The sequence below is a fragment of the Carassius gibelio genome, chromosome B16 (assembly GCF_023724105.1).
Source record: "Carassius gibelio isolate Cgi1373 ecotype wild population from Czech Republic chromosome B16, carGib1.2-hapl.c, whole genome shotgun sequence".
Classification (NCBI taxonomy): domain Eukaryota; kingdom Metazoa; phylum Chordata; class Actinopteri; order Cypriniformes; family Cyprinidae; genus Carassius; species Carassius gibelio.
The window spans coordinates 20,985,941-21,007,828 of record NC_068411.1 but is presented as its reverse complement, the minus strand read 5'-3'; the positions used below and the strand labels follow the sequence as shown (position 1 = coordinate 21,007,828).

The 21,888-nt window shown below is 38.5% G+C and overlaps 1 protein-coding gene across 1 annotated transcript; it reads left to right on the top strand.

Annotated features, from left to right (window-relative positions):
* The first annotated feature begins 7,141 nt into the window (after positions 1–7,141).
* scrt1b (scratch family zinc finger 1b) lies at positions 7,142–10,848 on the top strand. Its single transcript, XM_052577922.1, has 2 exons — positions 7,142–7,755; positions 8,580–10,848. The coding sequence occupies exons 1-2, from the start codon at positions 7,641–7,643 to the stop codon at positions 9,302–9,304; spliced, it is 840 nt and encodes a 279-aa protein (XP_052433882.1). The 5' UTR covers positions 7,142–7,640; the 3' UTR covers positions 9,305–10,848.
* Positions 10,849–21,888: the final 11,040 nt, after the last annotated feature.

Below are 21,888 nucleotides of genomic sequence, written 5' to 3'. Positions count from 1 at the left end.
ATCCACTACAAATCCTGATATAGAAATCTACTCTTTGTGAAACCCTGCTCCTGTCGTGTAGCCAAGACACACGTACCATGGGAAAAGCATCGTGGGGGCACCCTCTGGTCTGTTTGTGTTTTAATGAAATATAATTCTGAACCCATCTGCTTGTCAGAGACGTTGCCAGGTGGGCTATGCTGCTATTTGCAAAACAGGAAATCTGACAATCAACATGTTTCGGAAAGTTTCTCTAGATTTGAATGTGGTTTCGCATATACTGCTTTTGTGTTTTAAAATGTAGGCAGTTTTATTGCAGCCATTGCAGTATTTTCCTAATATCTCTAATTTTGGTTTGCCCTGGGTGTTTTTATATGTGCTGTGGGTTGACAGCTTGACTGAACAGACGGTATTCAGCCTTTCTATTAGGTGGGGCAACAGCCAATCGGAGAACTTTAGCTGCAAAATGCTGTTCTGTTAGGCCAAACTGACAGCCTCACTGTTTAGGAGGTCGCCCTTTATTGATATGGGATGAGTGGTTGTAAAACTTTCTGCTTTAACAAAATTTTATTTTATTTTTATTTATTTATTCAGTATTGGGAATATAAATGAATAGTTCACCAATAAATTGAAATGTACTCACCCTCTCAGGCCATCTGAGGTGTAGATGTAGACATTTTGGATTCGGAGACATTTAACATTATATCACTTGCTCACTAATGGATCCTCTACAGTTAATGGGTGCCGTCAGAATAAGAGTTCAAACTGCTGATAAAAACATCACAATAATCCTCAAAAAAATCCATCATTCAGGTGTTTTTAACTTCAAACCATTGATTCCAACTAATATCCTCTAACCATAATATAGCTTTGAAAAAGTCTCTCATCCAAATAAGGAGAGAAATGTGCACAGACCAATCACTGTTTAAAAGAGAAAAAAAAACAGTCTAAAGCAATTTTAAACAAATGTGTTGGTGGATTCTGATGTGAAAGGACAACAGTTTTTTCTAATGGGGACACGTTATTATGGATTATGGACTTGTGTTTTGGCCAGAAGCAAAAACGCCTTGATGGCTTACAAAATACATTTACTCATGAACTAGAGTCTTGTGTATTATTGTAAATAAGTTTTTAACAGCTGTTTGGACCGTCATTCTAACGGCACCCATTCATTACAAATCTGAACAATGCCTGAAACTTTGTATTATGAGCACTTCCTGTGTTTATTTGCCTCTTTAAGATTAATCGATTATTGTATGAATTAAGTGTGAGTCAATTTGGATAAAAGTTTCTGCTAAAATTAATAAATGTAAATGTGCTGCCATTACAACCCCACTACAGGGTGAATTGAAACAGGTAGGTTGGGATATAACACAGTGGAAAACATTTAAAAATAAGTTTAAATTTACCATTTTGTTAATCAAATTGATGTTTTTTTTTTTCAGAATCATTTAAGAATTATATTCCAGCCCCCATTAACCTTGCCCAAACTTCAGCCCAAACTCTAAAATCACAAACAAGTTGGAAAGAATATTGAGCAAAAATACATAAAGCTGGCTAGCAGTGTGTCGCTTTTATCATTTATCTATTATTATAGTTTCTATTAATATTTTGAATTTTATTTTATTTTATTTTATTTTCTGCACTGTTAAAAATTAGAATGTTCTGTACTCTCTTCAGACAACGTGTGTTATAAATGGTGCTGATCTCTGGGAGAGTGGTCCCAATGATTCTACCCGCTGTTTTTACCACGCGTTGGAGTGCCTGCTGATGGTCCTTAGTGCAGCTAGAGTACCACACCAAGAAACCATATGTCAAAACACTGCTGATAGCACAATTGTAGAAATTGACCATCAGCTGTTTTGGAATCCTAGCGTTCCTCAGTTTCCTCAAATAGTAGAGGCGTTGCTGGGCCTTCCCTGTCACTGCATTGATGTTGGTTCCCCAGGACAGGTCCTCAGTCATAGATACTCCCAAAAATTTGAAATGTGGCACCCTCTCTACCACCTCATTGTCAATAAAGAGAGAATTGTGATTGGGTCTGCTTTTGCGGAAGTCCACAATGATCTCCTTAGTCTTTTTGATATTCAAAGAGAGGTTATTACTGACACACCATGACACAAGACACATTTATCGTGAATTAACAATGTTCAGAGTCGACACTCAGAGGCTTCACCCTTCACCCCAACACAGAGCTGTTGTTAATAGAGAAGATGCGCAAATCCACTTCATTTTCAGCGTTTTTTGGTGCATCTTCTCAGTTAACAACGGCTCTGTGTAGTAACAGCTGCTCTATGTGAAATCACGCACCTGATGGAATTAACCACTGATTAGAGAACCGGCTTTACTGACGAGATGCACATTAACGATCGGCTGATCGTGATCGGAGCACCCCAGTACCAGCACAGGACAAAACTCATCCATGACTCCCAGCATGCATTGCGGCATGAAAAAATTATGCCGCTGAATTGTCCACTTATTTTATTGAATTATTACTATGTGCTTGTATTTTTGCTTTTGTCTTGAGGTTTAGTAGCGTTTTTTGTGATGTTCAGAACTGATCATTTTATTTATTTATTTTGTGGATTGTCACCATTGTTGTGATTCATACACTCATTCTTGAAGTGTCTGTCTAAATTACCACAAGCTTATTTTCTTTTTAAATGAATGATGCTTTTTAAATAGTCTTTTTAATAACTGATGTATCAGTGGTGCTTGTTCTTTTGCTCCAGTATCAATATTCAGTAAGAGAAGAGACACTGGATTAAATCATTCAATCAGAAAGAAGAGGATGAATGTTCTTATCAATCTATGAACAACAATACCAGATTTTTTTTTCTTTGACTCTTTTTTGCTATAACAAACAAGTTTCATAAACACATTGTTACAGCAGAAAAATAAACATTCAAGTTAAAAAGTCACAATTCAAGAGCCCAACTAAAGTAAACACTGATCTCCATCATGGTAGTGAGAGAGAGAGAAAAACAACATTTGAACCACTGTAACTCTCAATAAGATCTTCTGTAGACATCTGACAGAAATAAAGTCAGTCTGGTTAGAAATTTGAAGCTGGTGAAGCTGTTTGTGGAGTCGTTCAATCAGATCTTGAGAGATTTAATGTCTTCTTTTATTTCAGTTGATTCATCTAAGGCTGTGGCTGAAGTCAGTTGTAGTTCTTGGGTTTCTCTTTTCTTCCTTGATTTTGCTTGCTAATAGCAGGTGTCCATCACTAATGCTCAAGCATCAAGATGAGCCACAAACAATGTTCTGCTGCTTTATTTAAAGATAGTAACTGTGCAGTTTCTGATACAGTGATGATCTCTGTGTTAAGTATTTCAGCACATACATGTATGCTATAGCTAACAAAGAACTGCAATGATATGAGTAAAAATAATGTTTTTAGTTACTTTACTATTACACATAATGGGCCCTATCATACACCCGGCGCAAGGGCGCAGCACAAGTGTGTTTGCTAGTTTCAGTCCGGCGCCTTTCGCATTTTCCCGTCCAGCGCCACGTCGTATAATTAGCAAATGCATTTGCACCCATTTGTGCAGCCATGGGCGTGCTGGTCTAAAAAAGAGGTGAAAATAAAATGAAAATAGGCTGCACCATAGACCAACTCAAATCTGTACCATGAAGCTGGATTAGCTGGCTGGCCAGGTAAGTTTCAGGTTAGTTTGCACTAGTCCTGGGTTTTAGGTACCATGTAAGTGGCTTGGCTTTTAGCGCCATTCATTGCCATAGCAACTTACACTCCACGCCTAACCTGCTCCGGAGCAGGTTATGCCATGGCGCGAGCACATCTTGCTCTTAAAGGGTATGGGAGATGACACTCTGATTGGTTTATTGAACGTTACGCCCATTACTCATTAAGATAATAGGGACAACCCATTCCGAAAATGTGCCGTTTTTCCATTGTTAAAATAGCAAAAGTGGATTTGGACACGCCGAGTGCACCTGTTCCGTGCGCTTTATACTTTGCCTTTAGATTGTTAAAATAGGGCCCTAAGTGTTTGCAGTTTTATACTATTAAATATTAATTCTCAGTGGACTCAAATTAAATAAGTTCACAGTACTGACATTGTATGAATACTAGTTTTAAACTCTAACTGTCTGAAACAATGTAAGCAGAGTTAATTTCCATGGTAGAAATACGGTAAAACACTGTAAAATTAAGCGTTGTATGTTAATGGTTGAGCAGTGTAAATTAACAGTACCTTATTGGCAGCCCTGCTAAATTACTGTTATTTAATATCACAATTTTTTACAGTTTTTTTTTGTTCATTTTTTATTTGTATATTTTAGTGAATTAGTTATATATTCTATATATATTATGTGTGTGTGTGTATATATATATATATATATATATATATATATATATATATATATATATATATATATATATATATATATATATATATATAAACTGTGTATGGCATAAAGATATAAAATATGTTAATGTTTTTGTAATTTATGTAACCAGTTAAACCATGACTGCAAATAAAATGATAAACTAAAAGTCAAGTTTTGATATATTGTTGTTGTTGTTCCTTTTTAGGGGTTCAAGCACGTAGTGCTGAAACCCTATTGTAATTCTTTTTATTTTCATACACAGATCCTTACAGCATCTACACTACTTTTACCTTATGGGGTTGATGGTCATGTATGCAACCTGTTTTTCCAGTGGTTAAACTGAAGGTTTTTAATTCAGCCCATGTTACAACTGTCCCTGATCTCCCCTGTTATTCAGGATACAGAATTCAATAGAATGTCGATCTCAGGTCAGTTTCTTTTGACAGTGAGTCCACTCTGGGTGATTGGGCTCATCACAGTGACCTGGGAACACAACAGAGAGGCTTTTGGTGATCTGCAGGGAGATGAATGCAGGGGTAGATTGTTAATGCAGCATATGCTTTTGTATGTGCATGTCTGTTTACGTGTCAGAGTAGGCTATAATATCGTCTCCGAGCGAGTGTTAATATCTCTCTGCCTTGGCTCCGTGTCTTATGGTTCAGAAGGATGTAACCTCTGATCACTTCTGACACACCATTGTTTGACTGTCGGCAGAATTAAATGATATCTCTCTCTCCTCTCTTTTCTTCTGCTCTCCAAAACGGAATTCCCAGTCCCAGTATGTTACTCTTTCAGAGAAAGGCTTGTCAAGTATAGAAATGCAATTTCCCTGATTCAAGGCAATTACCTTGGAGCTTCTCTCCTCATCAGGATGAAGAAACTACAAAGGCACAGATGGAGGCTGACTCTTGTAAAGGAAAGAGCTTGAGGCAAAGATCCACAGCAGCCCCACTGACACTTGCGTGGTGATGTCTTAAATCGCTCAAGCGCTCGAGACAAAGAGGAGGAGAGAATCCTAATTACCCACCATCACTTGCATCATCCTCAATTTGCTGTGAATGTGGTGGGAGAGAGAGGAAGGAGAGAGAGTTTGTATTACATATTAAATAGTGTGTGAACTGGGGTGCCACCCACTAACTTTAGTGGAATCTTGGCTGTTTGTTTCTCTGGTTTGCAAATGTATTATATTTTACTGAAGTCACAAGAAAAGAGAGGACAAGGTATGCTTTGCAACCAGCATTTCTGGCCTGTTGAGGACTGTACTCAGCAATATTTAGTGTTATTATTGTGACAGAATGCTGAAAGTCACCTTCATTTGCGCACCGAGAAGTCTGTTGTTGTAGTTTGAGTGTAAAGCCATGTCCAGTTTCCATGCCAAACTGACAGAACCAGTATGTGTCAGCTCTGATTGGCACATTTTTTTGTGGGTGAGCTAACTGCTTTCAGACCATTTACCAAATTTGTGTTGATCAATTCAACACTGCAACCTCTTCTCTCAAACTCTTTGCCTCTCTCTCTTCTTGTGATTTTGAGTTCCCTTTGCCCCCCCGCCCCCACCACCCTCCCCGGCTTGTTCCCACTAGGCTCCATCTGCTCGTGGAGGGGGCCGCAGCAGCTGCAAAGCCTGAATCCTGCACTCTTCTGTGCTTGCCTGCTTTCCTCTGCACATGAGCACCAGCTGTAAACTAGCCTACACAGCCTATAGCACTGCTGCTAAAAATCACAGAGATTAGGCAGGTGATTAGTTAGTGATAGCACGGACTGGATGGGATTTTAGGTAATACTGGTTAAACAGTACAGAAAACAGGCATGTTTTGGGACTACTTTATGTCTGAAAAGCTTACGTTATATTCACAGTTATATTAATAATAACTAGTAGGGTTAGGGTTGGGGTCAATAATATCGGCCTTTGGCCTATGTGTCATAGTTTTGTTTTTTGGAAAACACAGAGGACTTTCTTTATCTTTTTGCCACTATGCCAAAAGACAATATGCTGCATAAAACATTTGTTTCATCATAACTGCATCTTTGTTTTAAAGTTATATACACACACAAAATTGTTTTTGTCATTACTACCTGTGGGTTATGGGTTTTTGAGTTATGAAAGTCATGAAATTTGAAGTTTAAGTCTAATGAACTTGGCACTAGTTTGTTTCAGATTAAGGGAGTAGTTTTTTTTTTTTTTTTTTTAGCTTTTTACATTGAAAAATAATCTAGTAAATTACTGCTAAGGAATATATTTGAACAATATTTTGGTGTTACCATGTATTCTGCAAAAGGTTGACCTTTTAGCGAGTTTGTAGATTAAAAGTAATTTCGGTTAAATAACCTAAACAAGTCCATGTCTGAGTGCATTTTATGTCTGAAAAGGTATAAGAGCAGCTCAATAGATCATTTGTATTCTCTGATAATCATCTTTCAGTACTTGATGTCTGCTTCTGACCTTGGTGGGTTTTTTCTTTCTTTTTCAAAACAGTAAGGATATGTTTCTTGAACATCTGTAGCACAAAAACAACATATATCTAAAGCATATGCCCATAAAATTTAAATACATTTAAAAAAGTAGTTTATTATATTGCTACTGGTATATATTGCTAATGGATTTTTTGATATTTTTATGCTATTAAAAACACAAAATATGTGTGTGTGATTTGCTTAGATTTATGTAATGTGTATTTTTGGATGAGACTCAGATTGTCGTAAATAGACTTTTCACAACAATAAATTCTTATTCCGCAGAAACATGGCGGGCGCCGTGAACGTAGGAAAAAATGCGACTGAGAGACAAATAACAGCATCAATAAATCATTCTCGTCCAATGTTGTTCCCGGGAGATTTCTGATGGATGAAATTAAGCACTTCCATCTCCATCTCCCACCTGATCGCGCGCGTATAAATCCCAGCAGCTGATCAGCAGAGCTCAGACATCAAACCGACCCCGCGCGAGCAGAGACGGCAGCGGACACCTCTCTTTCTCCCCACGCTTTCACATTAACAATCGCTCCTCCGGAAACGTGCTCGCATTTAAAGCTGCCCATTTTTGGAGTGTTTCCATTTGGGTCTGAGCGCACTCTGACACGCGGCTCCTGGAGGCGGATCTGCTGCTGTTTCTGCTGCTGTCCAGTGCTGAACTTGCATTTCGCCTGTGCGGAACGGCTTGAGCACACTTGAAGCTCCGGAGCTTCCGCGTCTTTTCACCCGCTCAGGTGTTTGACTTTCAGCACTGCAGGACGAACTCTTTTATTGTGCGGTGGATAGAGCAAGGATATCGTGCTGGAAGAGGCTTTCCGCTCTGCGCTCTAAACATGCCAAGGTCTTTTTTGGTGAAAAAGGTGAAGCTAGATGATTTCTCATCCACTGAACTTGAGAGCGTGTACGGAAGGTCCAGGACCGATCTTAGATTTCGGATACATGACAAAGGTAAATGCAAAGGAATGCTTATTCCCTTTGATTTAGCGCTCTTTAACTTAATACAAGCAGAGTTTTAGATGCGACCACAATCAAATGAATAGAATGTTTTTGGAGTTCATTTATGAATTAAACTCTGCAGGAAGGAAAGTAGATATCTAGTAGAGGGATTAAGCCCCTCTGTGGCTTTGCATGCGATATATGTGAAACCATAATTGGAATGCAAATATAATTAGTGGGATTCCAGCACTGAAAACGCATGGTAACATTCACACGCATGCCATATGGAAATCTGACGCTTGTTACGACGCTTAACTTCTCAGCAACTTGGAGCCCAGTCACTTTTAGATGAGCTTAGGTGTTTGTTTATTCTGCAAATCAAAGAAACGCTTAGGGCAGCTGCGCACAGCACACTGTGCTTATGGTAGTGCCTTTAGAAGGGGGGTAATTAATCTCCCACTGTAAAAAAAAAAAAGAAGTGCTATCTGTGCTCATACTGTAAATCCACAGTAAATGTGGCATCCTTCACAGCTCTATGGCTTTGTCCTGAAATAACTCTGGAATAATGTGAAGTCAAGCTAACACCTATTCAGTTTGAAATTTCCTGTAGTGAGGGGTCATTAAGTCTAATTATATTCAAAGAGAAATGCTGAATTTGTTAAACACATAATGAATCTCAAAAAGCACTGGTATAATCTGGTCACCAGTCGCCTTTGCCAAGGTGGAGATAAATTGAGCGGAAAAGTGTCCGTTGCATCGCCGAACCCCATTGTCCTCACCCGATTCCCTTGTGAATATGAATAATTGAATAAAAGATCTTGTTCTCTCCACGCTAGGCTACATCAGTGACTACATCACCCCGGCCATTTATGATGGAGAAAGTGACGGTGGCACTAAAGTACCTTCTCCAGGACCGATTTATGACAGTAACCACAGCGACTATGGGGCACCTGACTCAGACCAGCCTGACAGCCCACAATCCGAGATCACATCCGGGTACATCAACGGTGACAACGCGGTGAGCGAAGGCTATGCCGTGGACGCATTCTTCATCACGGATGGCAGGTCCCGTCGCAAAGTGCTCAGTGGCTCGCGGACCCTCCAGCGGCACACGTGCAATGAATGTGGCAAAACCTACGCAACGTCTTCCAACCTGAGCAGGCACAAACAGACACACCGGAGCCTGGACAGCAAGATGGCCAAAAAGTGCCCGACATGTGGGAAAGTCTACGTGTCCATGCCAGCCCTGGCCATGCACCTGCTTACCCATGACCTCAAGCACAAGTGTGACATATGTGGGAAAGCGTTCAGCAGACCTTGGCTACTGCAGGGCCACATGCGCTCTCACACGGGCGAGAAGCCCTTTGGATGTGCACACTGTGGAAAAGCGTTCGCCGACCGTTCCAACCTGCGGGCGCACATGCAGACCCACTCTGCGTTTAAGCATTTCAAATGCAAGCGATGCAACAAAACTTTCGCGCTCAAGTCCTACCTGAACAAGCATTATGAGTCAGCGTGCTTTAAAGGCGCGTTCTCACCGCTTGACTCCGTCGAGGCGTGACTTCCGGTCTGTAAGTGCTCACTCCCCCATCACGTGTTAGGATAAATACGCTATCTTACCCAGTTATGTCTCCAATCAAAATGAAATCCAGTAATAGCACAATTTTCTCAAAAAATGTTTTTTTCTTCTTGCAAAGTTGACCTTAAAGGAATATGGAACCTTCGCATGCACTTCAGCACACATGTCCTCAAATGACGTTCAGACAGTTCACCTCGGCACTGCGCAGTGCTTGACTATGACTTGCGTCGAGTGAAGGTTTGAGTGACACCATGTTCCTCATTAAAATAAAACTCTTTTGTATTGTCAGTGGATATTATCATACTGCTGCAAGTGGCCCAAACGTATTCACAATCGAGGTAAACCGGTATTATTTATTTATTTATTTTTCATATATTCATTTTTTTGTTTGTCTGTTTATTACTCCATCTAGAATGTATGATTCTCTATGATACACTGAAAGTGTGATTGTCATGTATTTATTTATTTTAATGATTCGTTTGGCCTTTTTGTTTCTCAATAACGTTGCCTTTTGGGTTACGCCAGTCTTATTAACATGCCAAAGCATTTAGATCCATGGTTATAATTTAGGTTGTTTTCGGTTGGTTGGTTGTTTGTTTGTTTTGTATTTGATTATTATTTTTGTATACCTACTTAATGCATGCAAAAAGAAAAGAAAAGAAATCTATGCCAATACCACAAAGCTTATAATTTTGCCAAAATGTAGAGATAGTATCAGGGGGCAATATTTCTAGGGGTTCTCATAAGAATATAAAAAGCAATAATCATAATGCATGGTATTTTTGAAAGTAATAAAGTATTACCTATAGCAGTTTTTCCTAAATCAGGTACGTTTTGATCCAATACTCTTAATAAACATTTAAAAATACCACATCAGGGAAAATGCCAATGTAGAGTTTAGTGAGACGAAATCCATAAGTCAAAACCATCTTTCTTTGCTCTCTGCTTATGCACTGCCTGCCTCGAATTTAAACGTAGATTTAGGATGTAGGCCCAAAGTGCTGTAACTCCACTCTAAGCAATTCAGAACCATCAAGCGTGGAACATGTAATGGTTTTTCTGAGGTTAACTCAAAGGGACACGCAAGGACAAGAAAAGGACTGGAGCGATAGGAAGGTGTACCATCTGCATAGCCGTTCTCTAATGCACTCACACTGCATTTCCAGCTCTGCTCAGACGCTTTATTTTCTCCAGATTGTGTGTCCCTGAGATTGAAAGCACTTCATAGTAGAAATTCTTAAAAAGTAGCACAAAAACCCTAGATTCAGGTAGATGTTACCTAGCTCAATCTTCCTTTTTTATACCTTGAAAGAGGAATAACAGCTCAGTTTGTGAGATGATCTTCATGTAGATACTCATTTGAAGAGGAAAAACCTTTTTACTGTAGATGAATCCACTAAACCTGTTCAAGAAACAAACAAACAAACAAAAAAATGTCCTGCGACTTTTTGAGCCAATGTTCAAATGATGTAAGCACAAGACACAAGGCATTTTAAGCACTTCATAATAAAGGCAAAGTAAACAAACCAAGTCTATTGCTCATTTGTCCCTGATTATTGCCGTTCCTCTGTGAAATTAGTCTATTAAAGAGGCCAATTAATCTTGGTGAATGAAAATCAATGCACACGCACTGACAAAGCAATGCAGGCCAAGAGATGGGACGGGTGAAATCCTGCTATGGTTATTTACGGTTCAATATATCCACTCCGGCAGTAGCAATTGGTTGTTTTTAATGTTGCACCAAAAGCTGATATAATGGAAATAATGGAGTGGCAATAATGGAAGTCCAGAGGGAACAATTTCTACAGGTTCTGCGTTTCCTTCAGGGTGACATTCTTGCCACACAGTCTTTGTCAGATAAGAAAAACGTGCACTTTTGTTACCTCAAATCAACAGGTTTCATGGTGAAGCTGCAGAGCTGCATGATGCTTCTCCATTCTTACAAGTGGTGCTCGGCATATGGCACATGAATGTTAGCAATCCACATGACTAGGTGTTTGTTTTACCACTTAAAGTGAGGGATGCGTTACACTTGACTTGAGTTTTGGTGACTGTGCATGCAAGATAAACTGCCTATGAGTTAGGATGCAATCCACTTCACAAACACGCAACATGAAGTGCAGCTTTTACTGCAGTTCCATCTGTATCTGCTCAGTTCTTGTTCAGCGAGTAGCACCAAACTCTCCCGCTTAGGTTAATCTAGCTTGTGCAAACGAGGCCACCAGTGTCATCAATTTGCTGGGAATCATTATCCGAGCATTCTGAGCGTCTGCGCTCCAGTCTCCGGAGCTCTGGGTAATTGTGCTAGCAGGATGGGATCAGCAGGAGCCATTATTTAACCGGAGACAGCTGTGCGAGGGGCCGCACACGTTGATCTGTTTGCTGTTTCGTCCCTGTCTCTCTGCTTTAGGATCACAGCATCCCTTGAGTGATTCCTGCGTCTTCTGTACTCCCCGTGTTCTCCAGGGTCCTCATCTCTCTGATGAACCCCATAACGCTCTCTCAACTCGGACTGTGCTTGATCTCAGAATAAACATTTTCATGATTATTGGATTGGGTTTAGTCAAAGAAACTGCTTATTAGTGATATTGCTGTTTTCATTCTGGAAAGCCAGAATCAATATCCATGAGGTTACAATCAGCAATGGCTGAAATTGTGCCTGTGTCAACTGATGGATTAGATCAGAGGCTATTAAAGCAAGCCTTGTACTCGAAAACACACAGACGGGTCAGAGAACAGTATTCATTAAGTGTTTGTTGATGTACTACTACTAATAGCTGGCTCATAAGAAAAGTGACTCACGACTTTTATCTTACACCAGAAAAACATCTCTTGTACTGTATTTTAAGTTGTTTTTTTTAAAGTTCACTCTGTTTATTTATTTAACTGATGAGTCCAAGTTGTTATTCCCTGATAATCTTCCCCTCCGCTATTGCACTTTAATATTTAAATACTCAAAATATGTTGCCTCAAGAAACATTATGAGGTTTATCAATGTCAATTGGTGTTAGCTCTTATGTGTCTTGTAATGGACTGCCTTACCCAAGTCTGAAGATCTCCTTTAGAATGCGATTTTAGAGCTGTTATGTTTTCAGTTATAACTGATTTGGTTTCCAAGCTGATGTCAAAGCTGCTTGGTTTGAAAGTGACAATGAGCTGTGATTTATACTTTATAATATATATATATATATTATATTCAGGATATATTGCCTGCAAAATATTGCTGATGCGACCCGTACCTACTTGTTAACACAGACCCAACTGGTTTCATCTTGCATCCAATTTATCGATTGTAGTGAAAATTATCTTAGTGTATTGCAATATAAAAATGATGAAGGTTATGTGCAACAAATTACCATATTCTGTAAAAGAGGTTGCATTTCTTCCTTTTCAGGTCTTTTGTATAATCTTTGTTACACATAGGGATGTTTTACTCAAGATGCATTCAAAAGGAGCTGCAAAAGATGAGCACAACTGATATCTTTCGCATATGCATATTGATATAATTTTTTTCCCCTTCTCTCTAACATTCAAATATTAAAATGGAATAAAGCACCAACAATAAAAGGAAGGATAGCTGATTATCTTAAATGCCCACAGATATCTCTGACAGTCCAGACTTCTTTTCCAGTTTTGTCCAGCAAGTGGATGCAATGATACCTGTTTTCCTTTTTGTTCATGTGTTTGTTACTTTGTATGCTGCAATTGACTGTTTTTCTTAGCGGGAGATAATTATAAAAAATACTGGGTTGATTATGAAATAATTTAAACTTTCATCAGTATTTCATTCAAGAATTGACTTATTTTGTGAGTAGCAGTGTAATAAAAGGGATAATGTTTAGTGAGATTAACATTATCACAAAATAAGCCTTGTGGTAGAGCAATATTTCTTACTTGTTGTGCAGTAGTTAGGGGCTCAAAAATATCTGTATTTAAATAATATACGTAAGCTGTAATAATTAAAAACAATCAAAAACACTGGTTAACACAATTCAGTATTTTATACCTTGTGAAAATATCCTAAATTTGAAAAGATTTAGATTTTTTTTTAGTTGAAAAATTTATGTTTCACAGTGCAGAATGAAAGTCTATGCAATGTGACCCTTATTGAAACAGCCTGTGTGCCTGCAGAAATGCCAGTGCCTTTAAAGCAAGGTACTATAGATGACATATGTACAGTATCCTCCACAGTATATAGATTCCTAGTATCTTAGCTGTCTTCCACATCCTCTCTTACTCGGATATGTTTCCCAGTCCAGTGATTTCCTTTCTGTTTCTATCCAAGCATCCTGTGTGTTTTTAGTCATTTTAATAACATACTAATCCATATGTGCACTTTCCTTTCAAACAGTGCAACCATGACACCTGTAACATAAAGCATGCTGTTCCCTCTGATGCTCTCATCATATAGAGCGAGTTTGCTTCCCTAGCGTTGTGTGCATGTCCATACTGGTGTAGGTGGAGGTCTTGAAAAGCAATGTCTGCAGGCAACTTTGCTCAGACACACTTCAGTAGCTGCAAGTAGCAGCCGGGCGCTCAGAGAGAGAGAGGTTTTTTTTATAGCTGTTGCGCAGCCACTTGAGAGAGTGTTACCTCTGATGAGAATAGACATTGTGAAAGGCATCGTCTTTATGCTCTGTGCTCGCAAGTAGTACTTAAAACATTTTTAAATGTAAACTATTTCAAATATATCACTGTTTGATTTTAAATTGTTTTTTATTATTATTAAAATTATTAATGTTCCAGTGGATAAAAATGTTTGTAAAAATAGCACACTTCAAGCTTAAACAGCATTAGCATGATGTTAAATGTTTAACCTTTTGGTTTTGTAGTAGTTAACCCTGAAGTCCTCCCCGAAGAGGTCATTAAACGGAGATAGTATCTATGTTAGAAAGATTTAATATTCCTTATTTACACAAAAGTATGTGACTTATCTGGCAGACAGTGGGAGATTCAAATTATTCATGAGGCCTTTCAGTCATTCATAATGAGGTCTGTGTATCTATGAGGTGTCTATTTTGAGAGCGGTAAGAGTTCTTGTTGCATGCTCTTGCTCTGTTGCACGGCAAATATTCCCAGGCAGAGAATAGCGCTTTCAGGACTCTAGGAGGAGGAAGGGTGGAATGGAGAAAGAAACGGTGGGAGGGATGGAGAAAGAAAGAGAGGGAGAGAGAAAGAGAGAGAGAGAGAAAACGAGGGAGGAGGGAGGGAAGTTGACCCAGTTTGGATGACATGCAGCTGAGAAAGCGTCTTCTAGCCAGTACATTTTTAATGGCTCCTTTTGAATATCTGTATGAGAGGGACGGTTCAGTTCCTTAATTGTGCCCGACTGAGGCTTCTGCCCATTAGAGTGTATAGGCTAAGTGCTTGTGTGCAATCGTTGTCTAATGTTAGGCTTGAAGGAGCATTTCTGAAGAGCCATAATGTTCTGATTATTGCAGCTTTGTGGTCAGTTCTCATCCTCTGTGCCTATTGCAGTAATGTAAGCTGGTAACATAAACACTTCAAAGTGGAGTTTTTAGTCATTTATAACTATCGTGTTTGAGTATTGAGGCTGAGTACTTGTTTTGCGTAACCGAGTGTTTCCTATAGTGTACCGCAGCCTCTCAGCGGTGAACTTGTGCAGGAACAGGCCGGGCATGTGCTTTTGTTTCGACCTCTCATTTAACGTGGCTGAGGAATTAACACATCATGCATATTCAGCAGGCGAGAAGGCGGAGCAATGCCCCACTACAGCCTTTGATGTGCGTGAGTCAGTGGTTGCGAGAGGCAGAGATGCTGCATTAGCGAGGCTTTAGAATGACTAAGACCTATTTATTCTCCTCCGCTACAGACTCTGCAGGTCCATTTTTACACTGACTCTGGCCATTTTAAATAGAGCACATTCCAACGTATGGGACTGAGAGCATTGTGAAGTGCTGTGACTGTGTGTGCCGTGTCCACTCGGGTTATTCCTGCAAGTTTGAAGGCTTAAAATACATGTTAGACACTGTTAGACCAGAATAGTTAAAAATTAATCTACCGATTATAATAAAATTACTTGAACACTTGTTGAATTGAGTCAGCAGGTGAATATAAACTGAGTTGAGAAAATCCAGCTTGAGAGGTTTTCTCACTAGTAATTTTGGTTTGAACCTGGGTTTGTTTGATATCAGAGTCTGGTTTGTTTGGATAAAATGAATGCTGTTTTTTGAATTTGGGTGTGTACCTGCAAACTGTCCCCTTGACTGGCACACTGCAAGAAGAAAGGGTTTATATCTAATTTCTGCTAACCTTCAGAAGAAGCTAACTGCTGCATTCTTTTGAAATGTTCCATTATTTGTGACAAATAGATGCATGTGCCATTTTGTGTTGGTGCTTTGGAAACAAAACCTAATTTTACAAAAGCACAAAAGTGAGGTGAGCAACAAACAGTGTCCATCAATTTCGCCATCTTCTCCTGGATAGTCCTTACCTAGCAACAGGGCTAAACAGTGCCCATTCTAAGAATGCAATGTTCAGTGGTTCAGAACCAAAAACAAAGTGAGGACACAGTCCAGTGTCGGCAGGGAGGTGGGGATCAGTCCAACTCGGGTCTGACCAGGCAAATAAACCAGGTGTAAAAGCACACTTAAACTGGTAGCTGTGGTTTGGAACATGGCAAATGGATTCTAGCTGGTCTAACTGGTTAATTTAACTAAAATAATTATAATGTTGTTTAATTTTCAATTGGACAAAAACAGCTGGTTGTGAAAACAGCACAATTTAATTTGAATGAACTAGAATCCATCTTAAGTTGTGTTCTAGGGCAGCATTTCTCAACACATTTAACCAGCCAGTTGATCAAGCAGCTTCATCAGGTAAGTTTTGCTGGACACCAGCTAAACCTTCCTATACAGTAAACATCCCCAGGTGTTTAAACTCCATTTGAGCACTTCTCCATGGCTTTCCTTTATCGTTCCCATTATGAGATGCAGGCAATCTCATGAATTGCCTCTGAGTGAAAGGATCAAGATTTGGATGTTGACAGAAATTTGACTAAATCCATGTTAGTGGTAGCCAGAGGCTGTTTTGAGACACTAAGCGTGTGAGTATAAACTTACAGTGTGCTTCCTCTGAGAGATAACACTTGTGTCTTTGTGTGTGTTTGTTTGTGTGTGTGTGTGTGTGTGTGTGTGTGTGTGTGAGGGAGAGCGAGAACAAGCACTGGGCATCTGAATGGAACAGTCAATGGGATTTGGACGCTCTGGTGTCTCCACGCCTGTGGCTCTATTGTTTGGCTCTTCGATCTCCCATCTCTAATTCTTTATCTCACTCTTTTTCTTCCTCGCTTCTCTCTCATTCTCTCTACTTCTCTCAATTTTTCCCACTTAAAGGAACAGTACACCCAAAAATGTTTCACCCCCAAATCATTTCAAACTTGTATTCTCAAACTGTTTCTGTGAGAACAAAAAAAAGGATTTTAATGAATCTTCATGCAACTCTTTTTAGTAACTGCATCTGCAACCCTTGAATAAGCACATAAAACATTTTCGCTTAGTCTGTATGACTTATGTGTTTTATGTGAGGAAATTAGAATTTTAGGTGTTATTCACTGATGATCATCACCATAGAAATGATTAAATGAAAAGAAGAGTCATGCAAACAAAAATGACATGCATTTTTTATTGTCCTTAGTCAGGGAAGTGCCATATTTAATGTTTGACAGCAATAAAAATGAAATTCTGAAAGATAGAAGTACAGTGTGTTCAATGGACTGTACTGTTGTTTAATGACATACCAATTGTTTAGCTGACAATATGTCTTTACAGAAAAATACTAAAACTTTTAACAGACAAAACACTGAAAAACCCGTCCGTCAAAAAGTTTTGTAATAGCCTAATTTTCTTTCATGGTAACTTCTAATATGTCATCTAATCTGAATAATGTATATTACCATCAAACACCACTGACCAAGATGTCAGGTCAGTGTTGCCATATTTGAGCCACACCAGAAAGAATAAGGTCAATTGAATAAGTGAATTACTTTTATTTCAGTCTGTTGTTTGTCAAATCCATTGCATAGCTTCAGAAGACCAGTATAATAGTGCACGAGTTGTATGGACCACTTTTATGGTGCCTTTTTGAAGACAGATGCAGTCACTATGAGCAGTCTGTGAGCATCTGAATTAAAAGGGATGGTTCACCTTCAATTGCTGTTCCTCATTGACTTCAGTTATATGGGGGAGGGGATGCTATGCAAGCCAATGGCGACCAAATGAAGGTGAACTATCCCCTTAAGAATTCTCCTTTTTGTGTTTCATGGTATAAATAACAGTTTGCTGATTTGGAATGGCATGAGGGTGAGTAAAAAACTTTCATGCAAACAGTTTTTTACACATATAAAAAATGTTTTTACACTTTAACACATATAAGCACATGTGCACTCGAGCGGCTAAGTCCTTTGCCATCTTCAAGAAACAACTAAAAACACATCTGTTCCATCTTTATTTGGCCCTCTAACTCTAGCACTTTCTATTCTATACATTTGCACTTACATATTTTTGCTCTTTTGTTAGTTTTGATTGCTTCTATTGTCCTTATTTGTATGCACATGATCTTCTCCTCTTTCTCCCTTAGCAATGGGATTCAGATCCAGTCTTTAAACTGCGCACCCTGACTGATGCCCTCAAGGAGAGCTCAGCTCTTGTTACATGACACTTTTTAATCATTGATGTTGGATCAGCCTACCTAACAACAGACTGAGCTGAGCTTTAGACTGTACATTAAGCAGAACATCTGAATACATACAGTATCACCGGTGACAATACAGTACTGGAGGGAAAAGCTTGTGGGGACACTGATCAATGTAGCTGATCTGAACAGCAGTCAGTGTCGATTTATTGCTTGTATCTCCCTCAGGGAATATTAAAACCCTTGAACGCAATGCATTTTGAGTACTGCAGTTATCTACATTGTTCCAACAGATTTTGTAATAAACGTATTGTTAAAATCTTAGTTATAAAAATTGGTGTCTTTTCTCTTTTATTATTTGTAATATATTGTATGTATATGATATTATATATAAATTATTATAAACTCTAATAAAATAGCGTGCCTTTTTTAGGTTACTATATTTTAAAGATTGTAAAATCCAAATAAGCTTTACAGATCTTTATTTGAAAGGGTTTAAACAATATTGTTCATACTTGTTCAATGAGCCATAAACAATTATAGCACATGCACCTGTGAAACAGTCTTTAAGACATTTTAAGGTTAAGAACAATTTAAGGTCACAGGTTTAAAGGAGTAGTTCACTTCCAGAATAAAAAAAAAAAAATCCTGATAATTTATTCACCCCCATGTCATCCAAGATGTTCATGTCTTTCTTTCTTCAGTCAAAAAGAAATTAAGTTTTTTTGTGGAAAACACTCTAGAATTGTGGACTTCAATGGGGAACAAAGGGTTCAAGGTCCAAATTGCAGTATCAATGCAGCTTTAAAGGGCTCTACAAGATCCCAGTGGAGGAATAAGGGATTTATCTAGTGAAATATATATATTTTTTCTTTTATTCTTTTCAACCACAAATACTCATCTTGCACTAGATTCACATATTCTGGTCACACGTGATGTAGGCGGTAAGTACGGACCCAGTGTTTATAAAGTAAACATGCAAACGCTAAATCAAACACCTTTTACAAATAAAAAGATTTTAAAGTTGGAGGAGGAAATTCGATGGAGTTAGGTACTACTTCCACACACGTGACCTTTCCAACATGACTCGCATGAAGCTGTGGACGTGCATCACAGAGCTAGTGAAAGATGAACATTTGTGGTTAAAAAACATAATTCTTCTTTCTTTTTTAGAAAATGACTGATTGTTTAGCTAGATAAGATCTTGGGATTGTGTAGAGCCCTTTGAAGCTGCATTGAAACAGCAATTTGAACCTTCAATCTCTTGGTCCCTGGTGAAATCTACTATATGGAAAAAATCATGGATTGTTTTCCTCAAAAACCTTGATTTGTGTCTGACTGAAGAAAGAAAGACTTGAACATGTTGGATGACATGGAGGGGTGAATAAATCATTAGAACATTTTTATTCTGGAAGTGAACTGATTTTTGAACAACTTTAACAGCAGTAAAGAGACCTTTCTACTGACTTTGAAAAACACTAGAACAAAGGTCCCAAAAGGTTCCTGAACACCTGCGTGAACATGATAGTCCTGTTGCATCAACCATGAGGATTGCAGATGTAGCCAGAGCAAAAAACACAATGTCCTTAATGAAAGATGCCTAAAACAGTTATACAGGGAGACAAGGACAGCTGATCGTCCTTGCAGTGGTACCGTGTAACCATGTGTCCCCCAGATGTGTTAAAGAACTTGCAAGTGCCTTGGTGGAAAAGGTGAAGTAACATGCAAGAACTGTCAAATCTGGTATAGTCCATGATGATGAGATGCACTGCAAAAACAGCTGCTGCCAACTTTTGATTATATTGTAAAATATACATTTATGTAATATTTATTGGGCAGTTCAGTTTAATTCTGTGTTGTAATTGCAGAACTGGCAAACAACACCATTTTAAAGAAGGTTCCTCAACACAGGTAGATTCTTTACGAAAGGCTTTGTAGCCACACTGTTTTATAATGTGATTATATTCTTTAACATATATCACACCACAAGAATTTACTTCATCCTTAACTCTACAATCTATTCCTTAAAGAAACTCTCTTCCTCTCTTATCTTTGCCTTTTTGTCTCTTCATCTCATTCTCTCTCTCTTTCCCTTTTTCTCTCCAGGGCATTTTCTCACCCAAGATTAGACTACCTGCCTTCATCATTACACAGGCATTAAATATAGCACAATAACCTCAAGACGAAGAGCAGAGAGAGGTTATAAATTACACCCTTCTTTACAGACATGCAGTATGGGGGGAGAGAGAGAGAGAGAGAGAGAGAGAGAGAGCGTACACTGCTGGAGTTATATGAAGCTAATCTGTTCTATTCCTTCTTTTTGAGTTTGGCAAAATAAAAAAGCGTGAAGACGTAAACTGACTCTTGAAAAGACAGTGAGCTGCTAAACGCAATGCTGCCTTCTGATTACCAGCAGTATGTTCAGTTCAATTTACATCTCTCCAATTTATTTGATGTTTTTGGGCAAAGGCTGCATTTCCGTAAAGCATCGTAAACATAAGTAGAACATAGAGACCTCTGATCAGTTGTTGAAGTTGATCATAGAGTGATTATGATTACTACAATCTACTAAGGCCTAATGTACTTTTGTCAAATGCACCCCAGTTCTATTTATATAATTCAATTCATTTCTGTCCTTTTGGTATTGTCAAATTCAAGGTCATTGAATGACATTGAGGTCATCTTGGATGATTTCAGTTCTGTTTTGATTAACAAAAATTCTTGACTGTTTTGCTATAAATTCATATTCTATAAATTCAAGTTCTTTAATATTTAATTAAAATTAGTTGAATTATTTTAATAACCATTCTGTTCAGAATAAATATTGTTATTTTTAGAGTTTGGAATTCAGTTTTGTCAGTTACATTTGCATAAACCTCAATGTTCATTTAATTTCATTTTTCACTTTTGTAATTTAATATACTGTAGTTCATTATAGTTTAGTTCACTTGACTCTTTTGGCTTATTTAAGTTAGTATTTGGTTAATTTTTATTCTATGTATACAAATGCAGTTCAGTAATTGGGTATGTTCAAGTTCCTTTTATTTTATTCTGATTATCAAATGTAGTGCTGTACAATTTGTTTCTGTTTAGTATCGTTTAATTCAGCTCAGATCTTTACAGTTTTCTTCAAATCACTACTTTGATTTAATTCAGTTTTGTTTAATTCAGTTCTGTTATGACAACTCTCTGAGGGATTGGCATGGTAATGTACATGACGATGTTAATGTATTTGGTCTTGGCGAAATAGATCTGCTACGCTGCTGCTGCTGCTGCCAATACATCCACAACATGCTTCTGTGAGCATGTAAGAAATATTGCTGCTGCAATTATAAGATAAATAAAATAATAACCTCATATTATACATAAATTACCTCATAGCAGATCTGTACAGGTGGAGCTGGGGAAGGTGGAGGGTTTCTAAAGCAAGCTGCACTGCTTACTGCAAACTCTAGTCATATATTTGAATGTTTAATAGTGAGATCATTGGCGACCAATACAGGGTAGAACCAATCAGCTGTGTCATGTGATAATGATGACATTATGTCTGATTGAGATAGATCTATCAGAATACACAATCAGAGCTCCATGCCAGAACTATGTATTTCTGTCAGTGTAATGGAGTTTGCTGATGAGGTTAAAGCAGCACTGTTCAAATGTGCATTGCAGTGCAATGCAGTAGCACGAGAGAGAGAGAAAGAGAGAGAGAGATGAGTGAGAGGGGATGCTGGAGTAAGTAAAGTGTTGTAAATGTTGGTCTGTCTTCTGTGCATGTTTTCAACTTCAGTGGGTCAGGGTGAGTCGTACTTCGAGCTGCTCTGCCGGATCAGCACTTTCTGCTCCAATCAATGCAGCCAGGCCTGCAGCAGGAAACCAGGACAGGCATGTTCCTCACTGGGATACACATACAGTAT